At 33.3% G+C, this 22,462-nt stretch overlaps 2 protein-coding genes and 1 long non-coding RNA gene across 5 annotated transcripts; 2 read left to right on the forward strand and 1 right to left on the reverse strand.

Moving 5' to 3' along the window:
• The first annotated feature begins 3,279 nt into the window (after positions 1-3,279).
• Positions 3,280-13,050, forward strand: LOC147910344 (uncharacterized). 2 transcript variants are annotated; one of them, XR_015544487.1, is made up of 3 exons: positions 3,280-9,980; positions 10,063-11,701; positions 12,568-13,050. It is a non-coding gene; the product is annotated as an uncharacterized LOC147910344 (long non-coding RNA). The 2 variants fall into 2 exon arrangements; XR_015544486.1 differs by having other exon boundaries at positions 3,280-11,701.
• Positions 13,051-14,978: 1,928 nt separating this feature from the next.
• On the reverse strand, positions 14,979-17,791 carry LOC105152141 (uncharacterized). The gene has a single exon (XM_011066242.2). It carries the CDS (start codon positions 17,503-17,505, stop codon positions 16,240-16,242), a length of 1,266 nt encoding a protein of 421 aa, XP_011064544.1. The 5' UTR covers positions 17,506-17,791; the 3' UTR covers positions 14,979-16,239.
• A 128-nt stretch (positions 17,792-17,919) lies between these two features.
• Positions 17,920-19,070, forward strand: LOC105152142 (uncharacterized). Of its 2 annotated transcripts, none has more exons than XM_011066243.2 (2): positions 17,920-18,296; positions 18,396-19,070. In XM_011066243.2, exons 1-2 carry the CDS (start codon positions 17,920-17,922, stop codon positions 18,439-18,441), a joined length of 423 nt encoding a protein of 140 aa, XP_011064545.1. In that variant the 3' UTR covers positions 18,442-19,070. The 2 variants fall into 2 exon arrangements, with proteins under 2 accessions (XP_011064545.1, XP_087260480.1); XM_087404354.1 differs by having other exon boundaries at positions 17,920-18,250; positions 18,329-19,070.
• The last annotated feature ends 3,392 nt before the right edge of the window (positions 19,071-22,462 follow it).

The raw sequence follows: 22,462 nt of genomic DNA on the forward strand, positions 1-22,462 counted from the left end.
TTTTATATATAATTTTTATTTTTAAACCAGAGTGAATGTTTTTAAAGCAGAAAATTTGTGATTTTGTAATGACTCCTCACGCGAAGCGAGATCCATCCCTATCTCCTTTCCTGTTTAGAAGTACGCAACTTTCCACGTGAAACGAGGTTCATTTTTCCACCTCATTTTTCTTTCTGTCTAGGGGTGTAACGACTTTTTATGCAGATCTATTTTTTGTTTCGCATGGAAAGTCGAACGCCTCGGGGCAAGGGGGGTGAGATGAATTTCGCATGGAAAGTTGTACGCCCCGAGACGGCGAGGAGGGGGGTGGGTGGTGGGGTGGATTTCGCTTCGCGAATAACGTGGAAAGTCATTATGCAAGAAGGGAAGGATGTGAGAGTTCTTAACATTAAGTTCTTAACATTATAGTAGAAATAAGATGTTATTTTTTAAACTTTTTTATTAATATCTTTTTAACGAATAACTAACAATGGGTAAAACCTGTTGAGGTTGCTCAGGGTCATGACCTTGGCAACATATATCAAAGTCATTGAAATGACTTGTATGAATTGAATGATTTGTAAGGTTACTAAACTGATATGCATAATTACCAATAAGCTTAATACAATTGCGTTATACTGGTAAAAAATAACAAACATATTTTACATTATTTTAATTATTAAAATCTTAAATGATTTAATAAATTTTTTTAAATAAATTCTAGTTAAGTTAATATTCGCATTGTAATTAAAATTTGTATGTATCTTCTAAATTACACAGAACAAAAGTTCGAATATATAGTGATACGTGTACTATTCATAATGTAACGATTAATTACTATAGTTAATATTGTATGTTATTCACAAAAACACACACACACACACACATGTTTTATATAATACTGTTACTATAAAAACTAGTATCATTATTACTTCTATACAATATTTCATAGTTATCAAAAATTATTTTCGCGCAAACTCTTACATAAATACATATTTTACATATTTTACTTAAGGCTGCGTGAATTATTATTTATCGGGGTATCTTTAATAAAAACACGAGTACGAGATGATAATGGATCTACTCGCTATATATGGATACGTATGGTTATTATTTCGATAGGTAGTTTTTTTAATACATCTTTTATGTACAATAACACACGTCTAGATTTAATACAATTTGACTTCGTCAAACGAAACAGCTAACACGCGCAAAGAGTGTCCTGGACGTGTCTGCGTTTTAATGCGAACCATAAACGAACCATTTACTTGCCCCATTCCTCCAGCGCAGCGGTATGCACGTACATACTCGCACGTGGACACATCGTGCTGCTTGCCGCTACTCTACTACTCGTATTATACCGCCACCGCACTGCCGTGCTACCACCGCTGCCATCGTCGGCAACAACTACCGCAGTGATCAGTCTCGCGTGCAATGCGTCTCTTTTCTGTATGAGTTTCACGAATAGGCATTTCTCACTGTCGTTTTTGCGTACACAAACAATAGCACAAAGTGCGTTTCTCTCTATTTAACTCATATATCTGCAAAATGTGAAGTTTAACTGCCAATAATTGTTATTCCTTAGGTGTATCTCAAAATGCTTATCGAATTATATTATACAGAGGAGAAAAGGACTAAATAGAAAATGACAGACATTTATATATATATATATATATCCAATTATTGAGTAACAATTATTGTACACACATTTCAAGAAAAATAAAAAAATAAAAAACTAATAGTGGAAATGAATATCAAAGCAAACTAATTTCTCTTGAATTTAAACCATAATTATCATTATTACATTAATTCCAATACATTCAATTTTTCCAAAAGAGAACCTTATAATTTTCATTATTCATTATTTTTGTAATATAAAAAGCAAATGAAAGAAATGAAAGTGTAAAGGTAAGAAAAAAGTTAGAGAAATAATGAGATAGAAACATGTTGTGCATTCTTCTTGATTTCCAAGATGTCCATATATTGAATTCGGTCCCTCTGTTAGACTGCAAAAAAGATACTCCATGATCAATTTCGCGGTAATGCGGGCAATTTCCAGTCATTATGACTTGCGGTACGTGTATATGAGATCATCGAGAGTCGAGTAGTGATCGCGCGTGAAGGCGCATCTTATTGCATCGCACTGTTCACTCAGTGCACACAGAATATGCCGAAAGTAATCCGTCGAAACGAAATGTAAAGTCACCCTTCCAACTACGCGGGTACCGTGACTAATCGATGAGTACGCAGCCGGTCGCGTATGGGTCGAATCGAATTCGAGCCGTGTGCTCGTCCATGCACGCGTTTCCCACTCGCTTACGAATCGTAGCGTTTACAGGGTACATCGTATTTGTGATCGTGCCTTCCTTCGCAAATAAATAATATAAAATAAGTAATATAAAAGAGAGTTTTTTCTTAAATAAAATTTTAGATGTTTCCTTTCACGCGTTACAATTGACTAAATATTAATTTTACTTGACTGACTCGTGGTATACAATGTATTATAATATTGTATGTATATGTAGGTATAGGCTTTATCATATTATACGCTTATTGGATACAAAATCGATATGGCTTATATTAAGAACTTATTTTATTACTTTTAAGCATCATATCTGAAATGAAACAAGATGTGATGCATTTCACACATATATTACATTGCATTCTCTTTTACGTAATTTTTATAAAGAAGAGACACTATTATATGTACTCGCGCGTGCATTTGTGATGTATCATTTTCATTAAACTAGACTATGTACGAATTGAGTGATGTTGAACTGTGTGCATGAATATATACGTCAATGATCAGGGGTATAGGGTATAGGGAATAATGAGGAAGCCAAGATAGGAGAATGGCTGACAACGCAGTGGACCGTAAGAAGTTAAGGTTTCCCATGACGATTTTAATTGCACCCGTTACTCGATCCCTCCTCAATGTTGTCCATTTGTTATCGGGTATTATCTGCTGCTGATGACTTGTGTGATGACCGTGGAGAAATTCGACGCATTGACAGAAGCGGAAAGATTGCTCTCTCATGTGGAACTATTCGCAAACTTATCCGTGCAGTTCTCATATAACATAATTTTCATTGCCTAATAGATAGAAAATCTAGGAATATAAGGATTATTGGCAAAGATTGGCAGATTATAACTAAACGATTCAATCAAAATGAAATCATTTTATTTATTTTAAACAAAAAGTTTATAATCAAGTAATAATTTATATTTCCAAATATATAAATTCCTTTTCTTTTTTGTCTTTTTGTCTTTTTGTCTTTGGAAGACTGTGACAATTATGACTATATCTTCGCTTATAATCTACATAGCGACATGACGCGCGCGTACGTTCGCGCGAAAAGAAAATCGACTTCCGGTCGTAAATTTTCGCGAGATGCCTTTATACAATTGAATCGCTCAATTCTGGGGAGAAAAACGATGGCATCCGGCGCACGCCGCGAGGTCAAGTAGGCGACCTCGTATCCTGGGTCTTGCTTGGACCCGGGTCTTCATTGGCGGCAGCAGCCGCGGGTCAAACTCCTTGACTTGTGCGACCACGACCAGCTGCCCCCTAGACAACTTCGCAATTTATTGCCGTTGTTCCAACACGCGACGTCGTATACTGTGCACACTCGGCAGATTCATTCATATGTGTCTTCGTTCATAAACTTTGTGATACTCGGAATGAGAGAGACTTGAGACTTCATTATACTGTATTAATGAATAACGTAAGAAATTTTGAAGATTTACTTTAAACTAGATTCAAAGACAATTTATTTACAAATAGTAATAATCTCTCCAATAGTATATCTCCATCTTCGAAAAAAATCATTTTGGATTGCAAAGTAAAATTTCTGCAAAATACGAGGAAATGCATAATTTTCTTTTCATCTAATAATATATATTAATATTACTTAATAATAATAATAATAATAATAATGAATAATATAAATAATAATACAAATTAACTGTTATTAAAAGTTTATTATTATCATAAGCAGTAAAAAATAATGTATTAAAGACAATAGGCGCACGCACATATGTACATTAAATCAAGTAAATAATTTCGAGTTAGAATTCAATTGCTTCTAAACGATCATAAAATAGTGTGAATGCCCCGAACGTAGCGGCGCGGTGCTACGAATCCATTTTCATATATATGCTCATTTTTTGCCTTGCAATTAATACAATAATCTTATTATTCCTACTGCACATTATTCATCAACACCATGACAATGATGCAAGTTATATTATAAAAGCGTATCAAGACTAGTAATCCCTCATCCCATTCATTGTCAAATTTTTTGGAAATCGAGTGAAGTAAAATTGATTATTCTGCAATGCAATTTCAATTTTCCATACATTGTTTCGACACATCTTCTTTTGCAGTTATTTTCAGCAATCATCGATTGTCTCGGAATGACCGTAACCTCACGCAAGTATAATCTATTCTTCCATAGCATATGTGCTGCATTTCAACGAGACACTTTAACTGAACTGTTTCCCCCACATATTATTGCAAATTTACACGGTAAGTGGACATTTGTTCACTTTATCGTCGCTGAAGATTGACGATCAAACACCGACTCTACATGTTATTTGCGTGACATGAATATTTCAAGGCTAAGCAGATTATTGATTATTTTCTGTAAATTACATTTTCAAATATATATATACCTGCAAAAGAATTTAAATTTACAAAATCGAACCTGAAGAATTTATTGGTATCAGACCATTGCTTTGTTAAACATAGTTTTTATTAGCGTAACGAAAGAATCAGATTTTTTATGCGAAATGTTGTAGTGAGTAATATGGCAAGTAAAGAGTTGCCCTATCATCGTAAGAATGTGCCCAGTGCACATTTAAGCAATATTCGTGCGACCCTTTAAAACAAATGGCGCATCGACTAACAAATCTTGCGAATCAGAGAACGTGGAACATAGAAAAGAGTGAGATGTCGAATATTGAAAGAGATTTATAGGGCTTAACCCTACGTTCAATTTGAAAAGTGCTTAGCACAAGTGGCACAGCTGTGCCATAAAATGGTCACCATTATTGACAAAAGTTCCTTCATATCGCAGATCGATATCATCGAAATAATATAATTATTATACTTATTTTTATAAGGTTCTCGAATTTGAGGAAAAAATATAAGAACACTGATAATTATATTACTACATAAATATTTTATAGATATTTTCTTTATAACTTCTAAGAATTAATTACGCATGATATTTTGAGAATTACTTTACCATATTACATTATTGCATTACTCATTGTTCGTATATGTGTCATATTAAAGAATAAATTCATCAGTAGATAGATTATTACTCATCAATTATTATTATTAGTTACATACTTTCTACAAAACACAAATGACAAATGATCGACTGAAATAACGATATACGTGCAATCGGATAGATATATCCACTAGGAAAATTTGAATATTGGAGAAGATGTTCTTCAAAAAATTTAATGCAAGCACATTCTCTCGACATGTGCTATCGTAACTTCTTATATTTCATCGATTATTTATTGTGACCAAATGTTCATGTTACAGATTTTTTTAGAAACGAGTTGTTATGATGAATTTTAAACGAATGACGAGAAATGGAAGGATTGAAAAAAATCATGTGCGTATGTTATATATGGTGGGTGGCACGCGCCCGATGCTGTAACTTTAATACAAACGCTTAACGGGTACGGTGTAACACGAGACACACCGGAAGAGACGTCAGCCGAGTGTCATTCAGTCATTCAGTCGACTCCGCTTGTTTCGTGGTTGACTCTTCTCTCTCTCTCTCTCCCTCTCTCTCTCTCTCTCTCTCTCTCTCTCCTTCTTCACCTTCCCCTCCTTCTCCTTATCTCTTGATAAAGTGCGTGCGCGAGTATGAGGCGTGCATGCATGGCACGCACGCGCATTCTCATTGCGAGGGAGGAGACCAAAACGCATCAGATAAGAGGTAAAGGGAGAAAGGACACGAGCCTCATTTGCGATATTAATTTGATATTAATTATTTATTTTCTTTTTTTTTCTTTTCTTTAAATACGTAAATTATAGTTCTAAATCAAATATGCATTAAAATAAAAAAATACAGTCTTTATGTATTGTATGTTTAAATTAATATAATATATAAATAAAATATTTAATATAATATATAATATTATAGGATCATATATTATGTGATAACACAAACTATAGAAATTAAAGCCTTAAATGGTCTATCTGGATGTTAAATGCTTATGATTCTTGTGAATTTATATAACTACGTATGTATTATACTTCTTAGAAACGCGCGCCGAAATGATTTTTCGAAACGCCAACTCCACTAAACTACCGCAGTAATATCACGAGTTAAATTGATTAGCAAATTTTTGATTGAATAAAATATTTATATACGATAAAAAGTTAAATTAAATTTTTATAAAAAATAAAATTTTATAATAATAAAAATTTACGACATATTTGACAATAAATGTACTATATCCATGTATAGGTATAAATTTAAATGTTTAAATATTTCTATATTATCAATATCAGTGAAAAGTTTTTGTCAATGATATTAGAAGATCATAAGATTTAAATAGCAAATACATTAGCTTAAATAATCGAAATATGAGAGAAAGAAAAGAATAGGATGATATATGTATAGACATAAGCCTTTAATTATATTTTAATTTATTTTCTATTTATCTCATTTCTCCACGGTGATTCTCTAATTTGTTACAATTAATTGTTTAAAGCGTAAGAAGCGCAGTGTTTATAAGGAAACCGCGCGGTCTTAACGTTTATTAGTGAGGAAATTTTTGATCGTGTTTATATTTAAATGGTTATATACTATACACACAAACAATACTTATTAAAATATTCTTAAATGGAAACGAATAGATCCTAATCCATTTCAGTGAGTAAGATTTTTGTTTTATAGTAATGTCATTGTGTCTTTATCGATTCTTTGACGCTTAATCGAATCGAATAAATTAATTATTACTCGTCATTGAAAAAATACGTATAATAAAAAATAGATGATACATGAATAGAAAACTTAGGATAGAAATGGCACTGTCGATGTGTATATTCTCACTAAGGAGAACCAACGGAAGCCATTTGTTGAATAAAGGACTCTATGTTGATCTATTGCGCCAAGCAATTAACCTTACCCGTTTGTCGGCATCTTTGTAAGGTTTCCAAGGCAGTAGTGTACTTCCGAAGTTTGATTCAAGCCATTTGTGAATTTCGCGCAACACAAAGACATTAATTACTGTAGAAATTAATTGTTGGGAATCAGTGTAGTGATGATTTACATATTTTAATACTGTAGTCGATTGCATTTTATTATATACATACATATGTAAGTTACTTTGAAGTTAAGCATAACATACTTACAGTGATGCAAAGTGATGGAAGATTGAAAATGATTAAGACAATGTATTTGATTTGTATGATACAAAGATTTATTACGAGAGATATTAGACATAAAAGAAGTAAACATTCAAATATGCATATATTTAAACAAGTAAATTTTAGTAAAATTTTTTGAAAACTAAACGTGTTGATACATGACGAAGACAATTTGATCTGCCTGATCATTGTTCGAACTGCAGCGATTTCCTTTCAATTACAATACACGAACGCGTCTGAATGAACATTTCTGCGGGAATTCTGAAGAAACAATTACCTAAACGAAGTTAATTGAAGCCATTCAAGATCATGGTGAGCGAGTCGGTTGGTGTCGGTTGGTGCGACGTACTAGAGGACACGGTTAGGCCGTAAACTGCGTTTCGCCGAGTTTATTCGATATAAACGAGTGACCACCGCGCATTGGACTTGTAATAAAGCTGCATGAATGAAACATATAGGAGCGTTTCTTATACGTGCTTGTCGCGCCTCCATCCAGTATGATACACTTCCGGTCGCCATTATTCAATCTTTCCTTTATTCTTCTAATCGATTTTAGATAAATTTTAGACTGTATTCGAAAATAATTGGAAAGATTGAATATAATTTTGCCCACAATTGTGTAAACGTTTAATATTATCAAAAATGAAAAAATTTAAAGCAAATCTGAAAATAAAATGCATTGTTATTTTTACAAGAAGTATCTAAGTATAATCGTCTAGAAATTCATAAAATTCTTCTTTGAAGGAATAAAAATTTATGTATATAAACATTCATTGTTATTCAAAACTTACGTTAGAATGTTTTTAAGTCTCATGGTGCATTTGATCTTGCTCGAGGAATCGATAAGTGTCTGTCGATAAGGATATATTATTGTCAATCCTTGTAACAATGTAATTTCTGCAATTTCTTTCTATTTCTCTATTTCTTAATATTTCTCTATTTCAGTTTTCTAATCTCGCACGCAACAGTGACACAAAAGGGAACCATTGTTGTTGATCTTGCTTCAATACCTTTTCCTTTCATTAATTTTTTTCACTCCTACATTTATTCCTGTGTTGTCTTCGTGCAATGCCTTGCGACCTCGTTGTCATGTGAGACACCGACCATTCATTCATTCATTCACCCATTGGACTGGCGTTCATTCATTCATTCGTTTAACACTTTTGTGCCACGCGGAGATACGGGCCTTCTGTCGTAGCGCTATGCGTCTGGGAACCTCTTTAACTGTTTTGTATAACATGATTAGTCTGAATACGCGTATCTCGAGCTGACACCGACGAATGATAGAACTTTAAATAACTTTTTTAATTGTTTTTATTTGTCAGCCGTAAAAATATGCAATTCTAGAATCTTAGGTAGAATCTTAAATTACTTAATAATAAATAATTTGTTAAATCGACCCTTTCCTTTATAAATTTTCTTAACGCCAATACATATTCAAAGAATTGCAAAGGATTTGAAAATGATTTTGTATTGAGATAATATTTAACTTTTTAAACAAATAAAATTTGCAAAGGTTAAGAGAAGGATATGTTATAATAAAAGGGATAAAGGAAAAGAAAGTGTAGACGATAAGGCCTAGAAAAGTAACTTGTCAGGAACAACTTGAGTGTTATCAAGCTGGTTTAGCTATTTTCAAGAAGGTTGAATCAATATGCTGCTTTCGCAAGAGTTATCTTACAATAGCCCAACGTTCAAATATTAATGTATACCTGGACATTGATTCATATTATGACGTACGATCTTAAAGTACATGTAGACAGCAAGTTATAATCGTGGTTGGTCGATATGTAGACATATACATTTAAATTTCATATGACATTACGTAGCGTCGTGAGTTTATATACAGTTGTAGATAAAATCGTCCTATTTCTCTTATTCAAATATAATATCAATCACTATTTTAATTTGATAAAAGTTTCAGCTACTACTGTAAATTTCTAAAATATCTACTAAATGTTTTATGTCTATTTACGTCTGTTTTATATACATTATACACATAACTGCAGCAGTACTAGTATAAATATTACTGATTATTCACATTTAAAGATAATAAAACATTCTTTTCTAGTTACTTTATGATTAAACACTTATTTTTCAATTGATTTTACAAATACGTTTTAATACAATTTTAATTCGAAGTATACTATAGGCGCGTGTTATTATTTAATTTCAATTACGTGTCATATACATTATATTGTATTTATTTATTGTGCGCAAACGTATGTATGAATTAAGTATGCAGCAAATTTCTCTCTCTTTCTAACATAACGTTACTGTTACTCCTTCAACTGTTAAATTACCGTCTCTTATACGTCGCGTTGTGCATCCTCTTCGGGCGAGACTGTAAACGCTTATAACAATTCGGTCAGTAACGCGTAGGTGTTTCCGTCAGTAAAGCCAAGCGTGGTCGAAAGCCCGCAAAGTAGTTCAAGTCGAGGAGAGCCAATAGCGAGCGCGTAATCGTTGGCAGCATATGTGAGGAGGTGGTGAAAAGGCATACGCGGCATCGCGTCGCAGCATCTCTTTAACTCTTCCTCTGCGCTTAAATAAATTAAACGAGTCATCGCGCGACAAGTAGGCTCGATGTTACTTATCATAGGTACGTGTCTTACGTCACTTGCGCGCGTGGCCGAAGAGAGCTACAACTTCGTTCTCTATCCTTGAATCTTGTTCAAAATTAGCCGCAATCAAAGTGCCACGTCAACATCCCCCCTTTGCTCTCTGTTTAACGATGACGGCGTTCCTTCTTATTCTCCTCTCGTTCATGATAGAGGAAATCGGCGAGACTTCCGTCGCGAATCATCAACCTGATGATGAACTCGGTGAGTCAGTCGAGAACGAGCAGCGCTCGAAAAAAATTTGGTCGCCGTCATGAAATCAACTTCGTTTCGCCAAACAAATGGAGAACATCTCTTCCGTAATCATAAATAAATATCTAACTTCAATTGTTTTATTACAAAGTACTATTATGTAAAATTCTGCATTACAAAAATTACACAGCTCCGCAAGATTTTTTTTTTTTTTAAGATATACTAATGGTTTTCTATTTTTGTGCGCTGAATCCGAATATTACAGAATTTGCGTAGCACGTCAAGCTTTCGAGATATACACATATGTAAATTTGACTTTATATCGAAAAAATGACATTTTTGGTCATTTTCATGGCTGTATTAAAAAATCACCAAAGCTTTATCAAAATTTTTACCAACGTCATCGTAAAGTATTATTCTTTCCCTTCAAAATCCATTATAAATTGATAGCGTAATCACATTAAATATTGAGCATTTTCTCTTGTAACAATCATAATCTTTTGTGTGCCGAATTTTCCCTTAGAATACATCTAATAATATAATTTTCAAGACATAGGCTAAATATTTTAAAAGAAACCATTGAACACATCTAATTAATATGAGAGGGTGGTTAGCGTTAAAAACCAAAAAGTTAGCTAATCCCTAAAAAGCTATATCTCAAATAAATTAAGATAAAATATATATTAACAGAGTAAGAGTACAATTTCAAAAACTGACATTAACCATAATTTCTTGAACAAGTGGGAATACAACTTTAAGGCATGACCTGCGTTCCCAACTATTAGGTATATCTTGACTTAAAAATATTGTTGATAAAAATTTTCTCACATATACGGTCTTAAAACAAAATTCTTATTGAAAAAATTTTAATTAAGTTTTGGTAATTTTTTAATGCAGTTGTGAAAATAGCCAAAAATGTGATTTTTTTTAACATATAATCCAATTTATTTTGAAAATTTAACATGCTATACGCAAATTCTGTGGTCACATTCGAATTCAGCACGCAAAAAAAAAAAAATACATGGGAAGTCACTAATATGTATATATCTTAAAAAAAACTTAAACTCTCATGTTGCAGACCTGTATTACTATTGACAATTATATTCACTGTAGATTAAAACTTGAATATTCAATGTCGTTTTATGATTTGAATTAAAAATCGCAAACCGACTCTTGCATGATCGCATGTGTCACTTATATCACGAGTAAAGCAATATTTTTAAATAATTTAATTACAAAAACATCGATTAGGGAGCTGAGAATATAAAGAAAATGTATTAAAAAAAAACACTTGTATACAAACTCTGATTCAAATCGATGTATGATCTGTTCTGTTGCGAGATATTCGCTTCGATCGTTCGAACAAAACTTAACGATCTGAATAACGTACAACGACTAGCGAGATCGAAGCATGTTTGGTAGAGACCGCAGATTAACCACCATTGCATTTGGAATACATCCCTATAGGCTAGAAACCAGCTTCACCCCCGGAGCTGAGCTTTGCGCAAGGGTGAGTCTCATATATCGAAACGAAACCAGTCTTCCCTCTCCTTCGACATCGACATCAGTGTCTGTAGACTTCGAATGACTATCTACTCCAACCTCTTTCCCCTCCATTCACCCCACCTCGTCTCACGTGATATAAAGCGATGAAAATAATGTAACGCACCGCCACCAAATCTATTGACACGCCACCCCGTGTGCACGCATACGCGCGCATACCATCCATTCATAGCTACGTGCGTGTATGCCAGAGAAACGAGAGTCGTGACTGGTTGTCGAGATCGAGATGTTAGAGAACCCCTCTGTAAATAAGCAAGATGGCGATGTCAAAATAATCGTAGATAGGCCATAAGATAGGCTATGATCTAAATTTTTGCTTAAAGTATACAAAAAAGGATACTTTTTTTAAATTTAATCATAAACGATCAATACTTTCATTGCTCTACTTTACAAACATATGCGTAAAATGTTTACTTAAGTACAAGACGCAAGAAGCTTAAAAATTTTATTATAAAAACCCTTTTTTATTAAGTTTCGCAGCACGTTTCTAGAATACTTTAGATATAGAGGAGCAAATAGTTTCTAAATATCTAATCTGTCGTTATTTAATTTAATTATCAACATAATATAGTAATAGAATTTAGATATATATGTATAGTAGATTATACATATATTTATTTATATATTGTATTAATGTAAAGTCACGAATAATAAAATAGCGAAATCAGGAAACAAAAATGTGTAAATAGAGTAGAGGCTAGTATCGTGGAGTAACGCCGTAATAAGAACTAATGATATATGATCGAACCAGATACTAAATAATTGAATCCAAATAGTTCCACGAATGATTTTAAAGACTTTACGTCATTGCAGGCGATCATTGCAGGCATGTTTGCGAATAAAGCTGACGACATCGACAATAATGTAATAGCGCAAAGTAATTCAGCGAGTTACCGACTACTTACTAAAACACTAGGAACACTTATGAACTTTATGCGCTTTGCACGTATAATTCTCGCCGCAAGCAACATTAATGTTTAAATATATATAACGTCTGCGACAAAATTTTTAAATAAATGGCAACAAATGTCTGAAATTTACAAACGTTAACAAATAACTAGTTTTAATAAATTAGACTTGTGTAAAATTATTAAATCTTTTTTGTACATTATTTAAGAAATTTTAGTTATTAGGAAATAGCCTAGAAAGAGTAGACTCATAAATTAATACATTAAAAACAATAGTAGTCAAGTAATAATAAATCAACAATAAGCAATATTTAGCTATTTCATTATTGAACTGCATTCAGAAAAAGAAATAATTTTATCTTTGTACAATATATGTATATATATCTACATATACTATATATATATATATATATATACACACATATACACACGTGTATATACATATATAATTATTATTTTATTATACTAAATATTCTGTAAGTATAATATACAATTTGAATGATTTTAATTTATTTTATGACTTATTTATGTGAATTATATACATATATAATTGATCTCAAATGTATACAATATGCAAAAACTCTGTAAAGCGTGATGCGAAGCAATCATTCGCTAATCACATTGCGTAGAAACCAATATTTGTAACGATATTGAGCACCTATGCAATACGTAGAGGAGCAACAACATGCGTGCTGTAGACAACTTGCCACTTGTAGCAATTGACCACGTAAGTGTTTACCGTCCCCTTCGAGCTACGTGACGCTATGCGACGCGATTTCGCTTTACTTTAAACATGTCGTTCGTTGTTTCACAATGAGTTGTAATTGCAATAATATAACTTAATTTTTTATAATTTTGATAATGCAATACTTCATTTTGTGCACATTTAATTGAAATATGCAAAAGTGTCAGCAGTTTCTTCAGAATACAAAAACTGTTTTACTGTGATCCATGAATCTAAAGGAATGTTTGTTAATATTTTGCAAAAGTCACCAATGTGTATAAATCATGTTAAATACTTATTGTTAGCGTATTCACAATTTTAATCCTCTTGATTGAAATAAAACATTAATGTTTTTTCATTGTTATTTTGACAATTAATTCAAATAAACAAATCGAGAGAGAGAGAGGGAGAGAGAGAGAGAGGGGAGGAAGTGAGGGAGGAAAGTAACGAAAAAGTCATTTTTTTATATGAGGAAAAATTAAAGGGATGCGAGAGTTTAATAAGATTCGCATTAAGCAAAACTGCTGCGTTAGTTACTCGAAAGTATAAGAATGCCGAGCACGTCTGGCGGTGGGCAGGCCGCGCGGGTTACAATCCCATCTGCTGATCCTAACCGGTCTCTTTTTCTCCCTCGTTTTCTCTTCGGCCCTTTGGACGTTTAAACTCTGGTTAGACATACGCGAGCGCGCGCCATTATCTTATTTATGCCTCATTGTCTCAATGTATCATACCAATATCGCGTCTGCTCGTACCGAGCGGCAACACGCTCCTGGACTGTCATCAGAGTGCACGTGAATGTACTGCGCTTATGAGAACTAACGCTTTACAATTGATTCTATTCTTTTTTATATTTTAGTAAACCTAGCCTGTGAAAAAACTCGAAAGAAAATTATAATAATTACAACGTGATCTTGTACTTCTAGTTTTTAATATTTCAAATTCAAAAATTCTAAATTTAGTCATGTTTTAAAATTGTACCTATGCAAATTTTTCTTTTAATAACTGTAAATAACTGTAAATGTTTTCATATGTAGATATTTAAAAGTGTAATATTTTTAGATGCGATATATCAATATCTTCTAGAAATTCTATAACATTCTATTCAAGAAATGTTTTGCTGAAGAATAGTTCATCTTTTTGTTTTCCTCATTTTTTATTGGCATCTTGAGAAGAAATATATATAGATTTATATGTTTGAGGGGTTTTGTCCTTTTATCCCCGTTAAGAAAAAGTGGTTACAAAGTCAAAAGCCAAAAAGGAAACATCGCAAAGGACATCGTTGGATGTGTTTATGGCTATACTGCAGCACTAAAGTAATTTTGCAGCGGTGGCCTCGTACCTACGTCTGTCTAATTCTAAACGTTGTGTCATTGTGTGCGTGCCTCGTTTCTCAGACGAGTCAAACCTTTATATACTGTTTTGACACTCGACGGGTTCTGCCTGTTAAATTTTACGAGCGGTTATGACACGCAAAATTTCTCGATTTCGAAAGAAAATCTGTTTCTTCTGATCGAATTGTCGAATTTCCGAGAAGAATATATAATACTAATATTATTTAATATCACATAGAGACAATAAATAACTAATAAAAACACATGTATGAATAATTTATTGCTCAATTGTTGCTTAAGATTTCAATAAGTTTAAATAATTTTTATTGACAAAATGGTGTTTAATATAAAGTTGTTAATTGGTTTAGTCACAATAGAAAATGAAATAAAAAACAAAGATCGTGCATATATATGTATGCGTATATGTATATATATATATATATATATACACACTATACACATATACACATAATACACTGTATGTACAATATTGATACATTTGTGAGAAATTTTAATTTTTGAAAAGATAATCTATCTTAATTTCGTATAAATTATACATATAATACATTGTAGGGAAGTATGCTCGCAGTGCGTCATAAGGTAAATATTAATTGCGACATGTAATTTTTAAAAAGTTCCGGACATTTATTTTATGACATATTTTATATATATATATATATATATATATATATATATATATATATATATGTTTCTCACAGGCATTTATTCTTATCGAGATCTCAGCTCTATATACATATATGTATAATGTTTGTAATATTTTTAGTAACAATAATTTCTATATGTACACATTGTAATAACAGGTTACGAATAATTATCTATAAATCCGGCTATACATAATTATCGATTAATCAATGCTGTACATACTAGGACCACAAAAGAGAGATCACAAGTAAAATTTTATCTATATGTATAACTATATATTTATAAGTCACATTATACTATTCTTGTTTCTGTCTCGCAAGTCGTTGAGATTCAATCTCAAGATTCACATTTTGATAATGTTCTATCGATGTTGTCATTTGACATGATATAATATTTACAAGAGAAGCAACGTATCGTGTACGAGAGAAAGTATATACAAATTCAAGGAGACGAGTTCAAGTACAAATCGACCGCGCAATTATTGACAATTATACAAATTGAGTACAATCACTGGTATTAGCATCGAGAATACTGTAATCGCAAAAGGATTTCATCCTTTAAATACTATATATTATTTAACATATCGATTAATTTTAAATTCCTCTCGAGAAATAGATTTCTCATATATGTATAGCTATAACTTTGTTGCGAAATAGTTTAACTAAACGCTGTTAAAAAAAAAAAAAAATTATAAACTTCAGAAGAAATTTAGTCCAGCTAAATTCATCAAGAGTTTCAATGACTACATTTATATCTATAAGATTTGACGAAATGACAGAATTTTTACATGCAGGGAGTATGAGATCGTGCTGCACTTCTCGGAGATGGGCGTGTTTGAAGATTACGATTAGATCTCAATTCAGCTTTGTCGGCCAGTGAGAACCGTGATGGGCTTTAGAAGGAGTTGCGGCGGACTGTGAGGAAGCGGTCTCGACGGCTGGACAGAATTGCAGACGGTAACTGGTGGCGAATGCGGAGCCATTGGTTCCGGACTACTTCCAGGCGAAGCCGTACTAGAGGGAGGTTGACTTAGAACTTGAGGTGTTTGACCGAGATGATATCTGGATTGCTGATGGAATATCGACGCTGGTATCGGTGGTATCGTAATAGATCGTAGGGTACTATAGAAATCCTGATAAGGATTTCCCGTAGGCGAGATTCCAGACGTCGGAATACTGATGCCGCCGGGATACCCAGTAGGTGCTTGCAGTAACCTTTCCACGGAGAACGCTCCATGAGTCGGAGGTGCCGCCGTTGCTGGGAGAGGTTGAGGTTTGCAAGGCAAGCTTGCAGCCGATGATGTAGTCGCGCCTGGCAGCAAACTGGCCGGATACCCGGCGGGAGTGGTATAAGAGCCGGCGGTCACTGGAGGATACGCAACGGCGCGATGAAGACAAAGCGACGAAGGTAGAGCGTAGAGCGACGCCGGCCATCCTGGCGGAGCGTAAGGCGACGGATAAAGACCGCCGAGTACCACGCTTCTCTTGAAGGCCGCCAGTCGGGATCTGGAAGCCGCCGTAGTTCTACGCCGAAGTTTTCCCGTAGCACCCCCGATGAACACGTCCTCGGAGCTTGGGTCCAGCATCCAATAGTTGCCTTTTCCCGGATCGTCATAGTGGCGAGGTACCTTGACGAAACACTTGTTCAGAGATAGATTGTGCCGAATAGAGTTCTGCCAGCCTTGCTTATTATTTTCGTAGTACGGAAAGTGGCGCATTATGTATTCATAAATGCCATTCAGGGTAAGTCGCTTTTCGGGGCTTTGTCGGATAGCCATCATGATTAGCGCGTTATAACTGTATGGTGGTTTCTCCGCCTTCTTTTTATCCTCCGCCTGCTCTTTCGAATCCTTTTGGCTTATCGGACTAACGGACGTTGCGCTCGTGGAACAGTCCAAGGGCGGCGTTTCCGCACCACCACCGGTAACATCGAGATCACTGCAATCATCGCTGTCGTCGGCGGGACCTATGTCGGACAAATCCGACTGGCTGACCGACGGCGCGGGAGTCCCGGCACACGCTTCAGGCAAGATACTGCGGATGCTAAAGTTGCTCTTCAGGGCAGCCCGTGGCGGCGGCGAAGCTGTCACGGTATGCTGCTCGCCCGAACCCTCCATATTCACCATATTTTGAACGCCGTTTTTTTGCCGTAACACCGTATTCCGCTCTCGCACTTCCAAATCAATTGACACGCAATTGCACCGTACCTCGTCACATGTATACGTTCACTCAATTTCTATTTCGTTTCTACATTTTCTCCTCGTTCAACTCGTACACAACACATCCCGAAAAATTCTGCGTTTCTTTTCTTTTACCTTTGTTTTATTTCTTTCCCTTTTACGCACACCGTTCGTTATTTATTATGCCCTATCCCTTCTCAGCTCTAGCTGAGAAGCAACATGAACGTTAAAACGCTCTCACCGAGAGACCGCGCGTTTCTGACCATTTCTCCCCGCCACGGATACTATTTATACCTGGCGTTTGGATACGCCCACTAGTAACGACGCGACGTACCTCGAGGGGTTCGCTGACCAATCGTGATGGTAGCGCGCTGGCAATACCGCTCGACCCCACCACGGTGTTTGCATCCAATGTTTGACAGCAAACAATGTCAGCGATGCGGAGCCACGGCGAAGGCTGGTTGGGATTTCGGAGGTGGCAGCCGGCAGCCGGCAGCCGGCAACGAGCAGCGAGCAGCGAGCTTGCGGAGCTGCGAGGCGCAAGCGGATCCGGAGCGATCGCGCAGCATAGTGGGGAGCGCAGCCGCAACTAAACGTGCATCCCCGCGTATGCAAACAAATAATCCAACGCGTTATACTCGCGTCTCTACGCCCTCCTACAGGATTGGCACGTTCTTACACGTCGAGCACTGTGAGAGTTGTAGCGCAGGATTGGCATGGCATGGGGAAAGATATGTGTATGGCACAATTGTATTTGTATTCTTCACAGCAGCCGAAACTTGCTTCAATTTTCATAGCATTGCCGAATATGGAGATGATGGGGACGTTTGTTGCAGAACATCGTTTGTACACCTGGCGTCACCGACTTCATTTTCGACTTGAACTGTCGTTTGTCAACTGACAATGAGAGACGTGCTAACAAACTTGAGATTTTGCGAAACAAACGCCATTTTTATAATGTATTTATAAGATTTATGTAAGTTGTTAGATTATCTATTATTATACAAATATATGGATTAAATTTTTTGTATTTTATTTTCTTTCGTATTCTGTTTCTCTCCTTCTATTAGTTGATATGTTTTTGTTTTATAGACATCTATTGCATTATTATATTTATCCTGAAGAAAGATAAAATGAGAATACAAACTTACTATCTAATGATAATAATGATCCAAATAATTATTAACAAGTACATTGAGAGAAGAAGATACTTACAAATTTATTTGTGAGAAATATATTTATTTCATTAAAATAAATATTTATTCAAATATGGCAAAATAAAATTTCACTTCTAGTAAATAAGCCATCTAATTATTTTTTTGCAATTAGTGAAATATATTTCACAGAACTGTACATTTCATCATCATAATCAAATTTTTTCATAATCAATAAATATCGAAGAAAAAGTCATAAGCATCATTTCGCAATACTTTGACATTTTTCTCTCTTCAGTGCAATAAGAAACAAGCATCATCATTCAAGTTCGAGACAATAAAGCCTACTTATACTCGTGGGAAAAGTACGGTCTTCTCTAAAAGAAAATATTTTCTTCTTACGAGTAACACTATTCTTTGCCGCCTGGTTCGTGTTTTTTGTTAAATATTTGCAATATAGAAAACATGTTATGTACCGAGAGAGTCATTCAAAGTGTAGTGAATCGTTATTTTTCAATGAAAATCGAAAAATCTGCAAATACCTATATCGTATAAGCATAAAAAAAAATTGAGTGGATATCACTAATTCTGATATTTGTTCGTCCTTCTTATCGTGATCTTAAAAGAAAAATTTCCTTTTTTATTAAACATAAAGTATTTTCCATAAGAATTTTATACCACATAATGTAATACACATATATTATATTATTCGGTATAAAATTGGTATAAGATTTGTATAGTACATAATTTTGGATAAAATTTGAATGAGAGAGAGAGAGAGAGAGAGAGAGAGAGAGAGAGAGAGAGAGAGAGTAAAACAGATGATATTTTATTATTTTTTAAATCAAATTTTATTTTATTTTATTTTCAAACCAAATTTCAATTTTTCATTTTCTATGTAGGATTTACATTCGAGGAAATATGAGAAAAGCAATATGATTGAAGAAAATATTCAATCATTGAGAGTTGCAAAAAATAAAATGCTATTAGAATTTTTCTGAATTTTTATGTTTAATGGATTCTTTATAGTAATATATCAACTATTATGTAAATATTGATAATTTAATATAGTTTTATTTTTTTAGGTAAAACTATTTTACAATTTTTCTCTTAAGATAGATAGATAAGAAGGATAAAGAACACCAAAATTGATGATGTTTCACTTTATTTTGCTTATGATGTTTGTAGATTTTCCGATTTTTACTGAAAAATAACCGATTTACCATAACTTTGAATGACTGATCTCAGTACATACCTCAGTACATACCTTTTATTATGATTCTACATTACAAATATATAAAATCTACATAAAATCTCAGGCGGCGAAAAATAGTATTCCTCGTTATATACATATATGTATATATATATATATATATATATATATATATATATATAAAATGTGTGTGTGTGTGTGTGTGTGTGTGTGTCTACAGAATTGGGAATACTTTTTTCGCTACTTTTCCGCTGCTTTTTATAATAAACATGACGTTGCAATTTTTTATAACTAAATACTAAAGTTGCGCTAAGATTGGAAAAGTCAACTTTTCTAATCTTAACATTATCTTAGAGTTTAGTTATAAAATATTACAACCCCCCCTCACTATTAAATTGTTTATTATAAAAAATAACGTCAAAGTAACGGAAAAAGTAACACTTCCTAATTCTGTGTATATATATATATAAAATATGTACACATATATATATTGTATACAACCTTTATCGTTTTCACATAAAAGGATAGGTTCTGTGCCGAAAGAACAGGTTATTATGATTAAGTATGTTAAGATGACTAAGCTTTAAATGGAACCATAAATATTCTTTACACTTAACAGGATTAACAAAAAATATTTATTCTGTAGAAAATTGCTTGTTGTGATTTCTTGCGGTTTGTCGGTTTTTTTTGTGTATTTGCAAATACATTTCTATGGGACTTATTATTAGCTGAATAGTAGCTTTCCGAAAAAGAATTCTTTTTAAACGCATTGTTATTTTCACTTTTCATTGTTATTTTTAGGATTTTTATTTATTCTTTAAAAGTGCCAATTTTTGTATGAAAAAATGTTAATTTTTTTAAAGCATTTGTTGATTTTACTGATGCGAAATTTTTATCCTTATACTTTCATTATTAAAATGTAGTCAAAACATCGTTTTCAGAATATGTTCTTCATTAAATGAAATAATTAATAATCGAAAAACAATTTTATTGTAAAATGTGTAAAAATGATTTCAAAATTACTCAATTATATTTATTCCATAAATTTGAAACTTTGATATATAAAGTAAATATATAATTAATCTCACATCTAAATTAATATTGCCTTAAATATAACATTGGCATTTGTGCGCGTAAATGTTAATTTAATGGCATAATAAAGTACATAGTATGTATTTTTAAAGTGATGAACAAAAATCAAATAGAAAATTGCTCGAACTTTCCGGCGCGATAAAAATGATTTTTGACAATAGTAAAGATTTAATGTTACATAACAAAAGTATTTTTAAAAACATAGGATATGTATAACAAAAAAGTACACATACGAACATATTAAATATATAACACTTGATAAAAATGATTGTGTGAGATAAAATTTTATTTCGGATTCACGAAAAGATTACAGTTATCGCTTGATATTAAGAATTAAGTAAATTGTCATTATTATATATGTATAAATAAAGAATGCACGATTCGTTATTCATATATCTATTGCCTTCATATGTCATACATACATGGTACGTTATACTAGAATTTTGTAAATTGTGAATTCATATTCAGAAAAAATATAATTTAAAAGCATTTATTTATTGTTTAGAAAACGATAAAATTGTTGAAAAATATACTTATTTATTTTTTCATTTATTTTTGAAAAAAAAACAGTTTTAAAGATTTTCTCTAAAAATGTATAAATTTCTTTTTAATCATGTTTGTATGTGGTATCAATCTACGAGGATCGTCTGAAAAGTTTTGAGCCTCAACATGAAAATGACATTATTAATTAATATCCATTTTGGGAATAAAATTATATATGTTTTGAAACATCTGTGAAAAGTATTTTTAAAAACACAGGATAGGTATAACAAAAGTACACATATTAAATATATAGCACTATAGATGATTGAGATAAAATTTTATTTCAGATTCACGAAAAGATTGATTCACGAATGAAAATTGTAGCTATTTTGGACGCTCAGTTGTTATTTAACAGTTATTTACGCTAGTAAATGATATTTGTGTTTTTGTTTTGTTTGATGAAAATCTCTGTCTTTCGAGCCAAATTTTGAGCCTAGAAAATAAGAAAAAATCGTTGGGAGCTAGATCTAGTGAATCAAGGAGTGATCAATCAATACCTTAATTTGTAAATTTTTGTCATGGCGACTGGCGATATTCGATTTTTTTTATTTTTACTAAAACATCGTCTGGCACAAATAACTGTCAAATAATAACTGAGCCAAAGTAGCTAGAATTTTCACAGTTCTCCCAAAGCATGTATGATTATAGTATCAAAATGATTTTGATGAGTAATGCCATCTTCATGTTGAGGCTCAAAACTTTTTAGACGATCTATGTATAATCAATATGGTTACAACGAAGAGGATGAATCTGTGGGGGTGCATTCGAATGAAGGGAGCAAAAGGCACGTGACAAACGTGAACCATGAAAAAGGAAAGACCGAAAAGAAGGTTGCCGTAGATTCGCCAAGAGAGGACATCGGCAAAAAGCAAAAGGCATTCTTTGAATCGCGGATGACATC

The sequence above is a fragment of the Acromyrmex echinatior genome, chromosome 3 (genome assembly GCF_024713525.1).
Source record: "Acromyrmex echinatior isolate Ae372 chromosome 3, ASM2471352v2, whole genome shotgun sequence".
Lineage (NCBI taxonomy): Eukaryota > Metazoa > Arthropoda > Insecta > Hymenoptera > Formicidae > Acromyrmex > Acromyrmex echinatior.

Excerpts from the sequence above, each read along its gene's own strand:
- LOC105152141 (XM_011066242.2), bottom strand. The coding sequence starts at position 17,505 with ATGGTGAATATGGAGGGTTCGGGCGAGCAGCATACCGTGACAGCTTCG.
- LOC105152142 (XM_087404354.1), top strand. The coding sequence starts at position 17,920 with ATGGTAGCGCGCTGGCAATACCGCTCGACCCCACCACGGTGTTTGCAT. Across the intron at positions 18,251-18,328 it reads GTTCTTACACGTCGAGCACT|CAGCCGAAACTTGCTTCAAT; the intron begins GTGAGAGTTGTA and ends TATTCTTCACAG.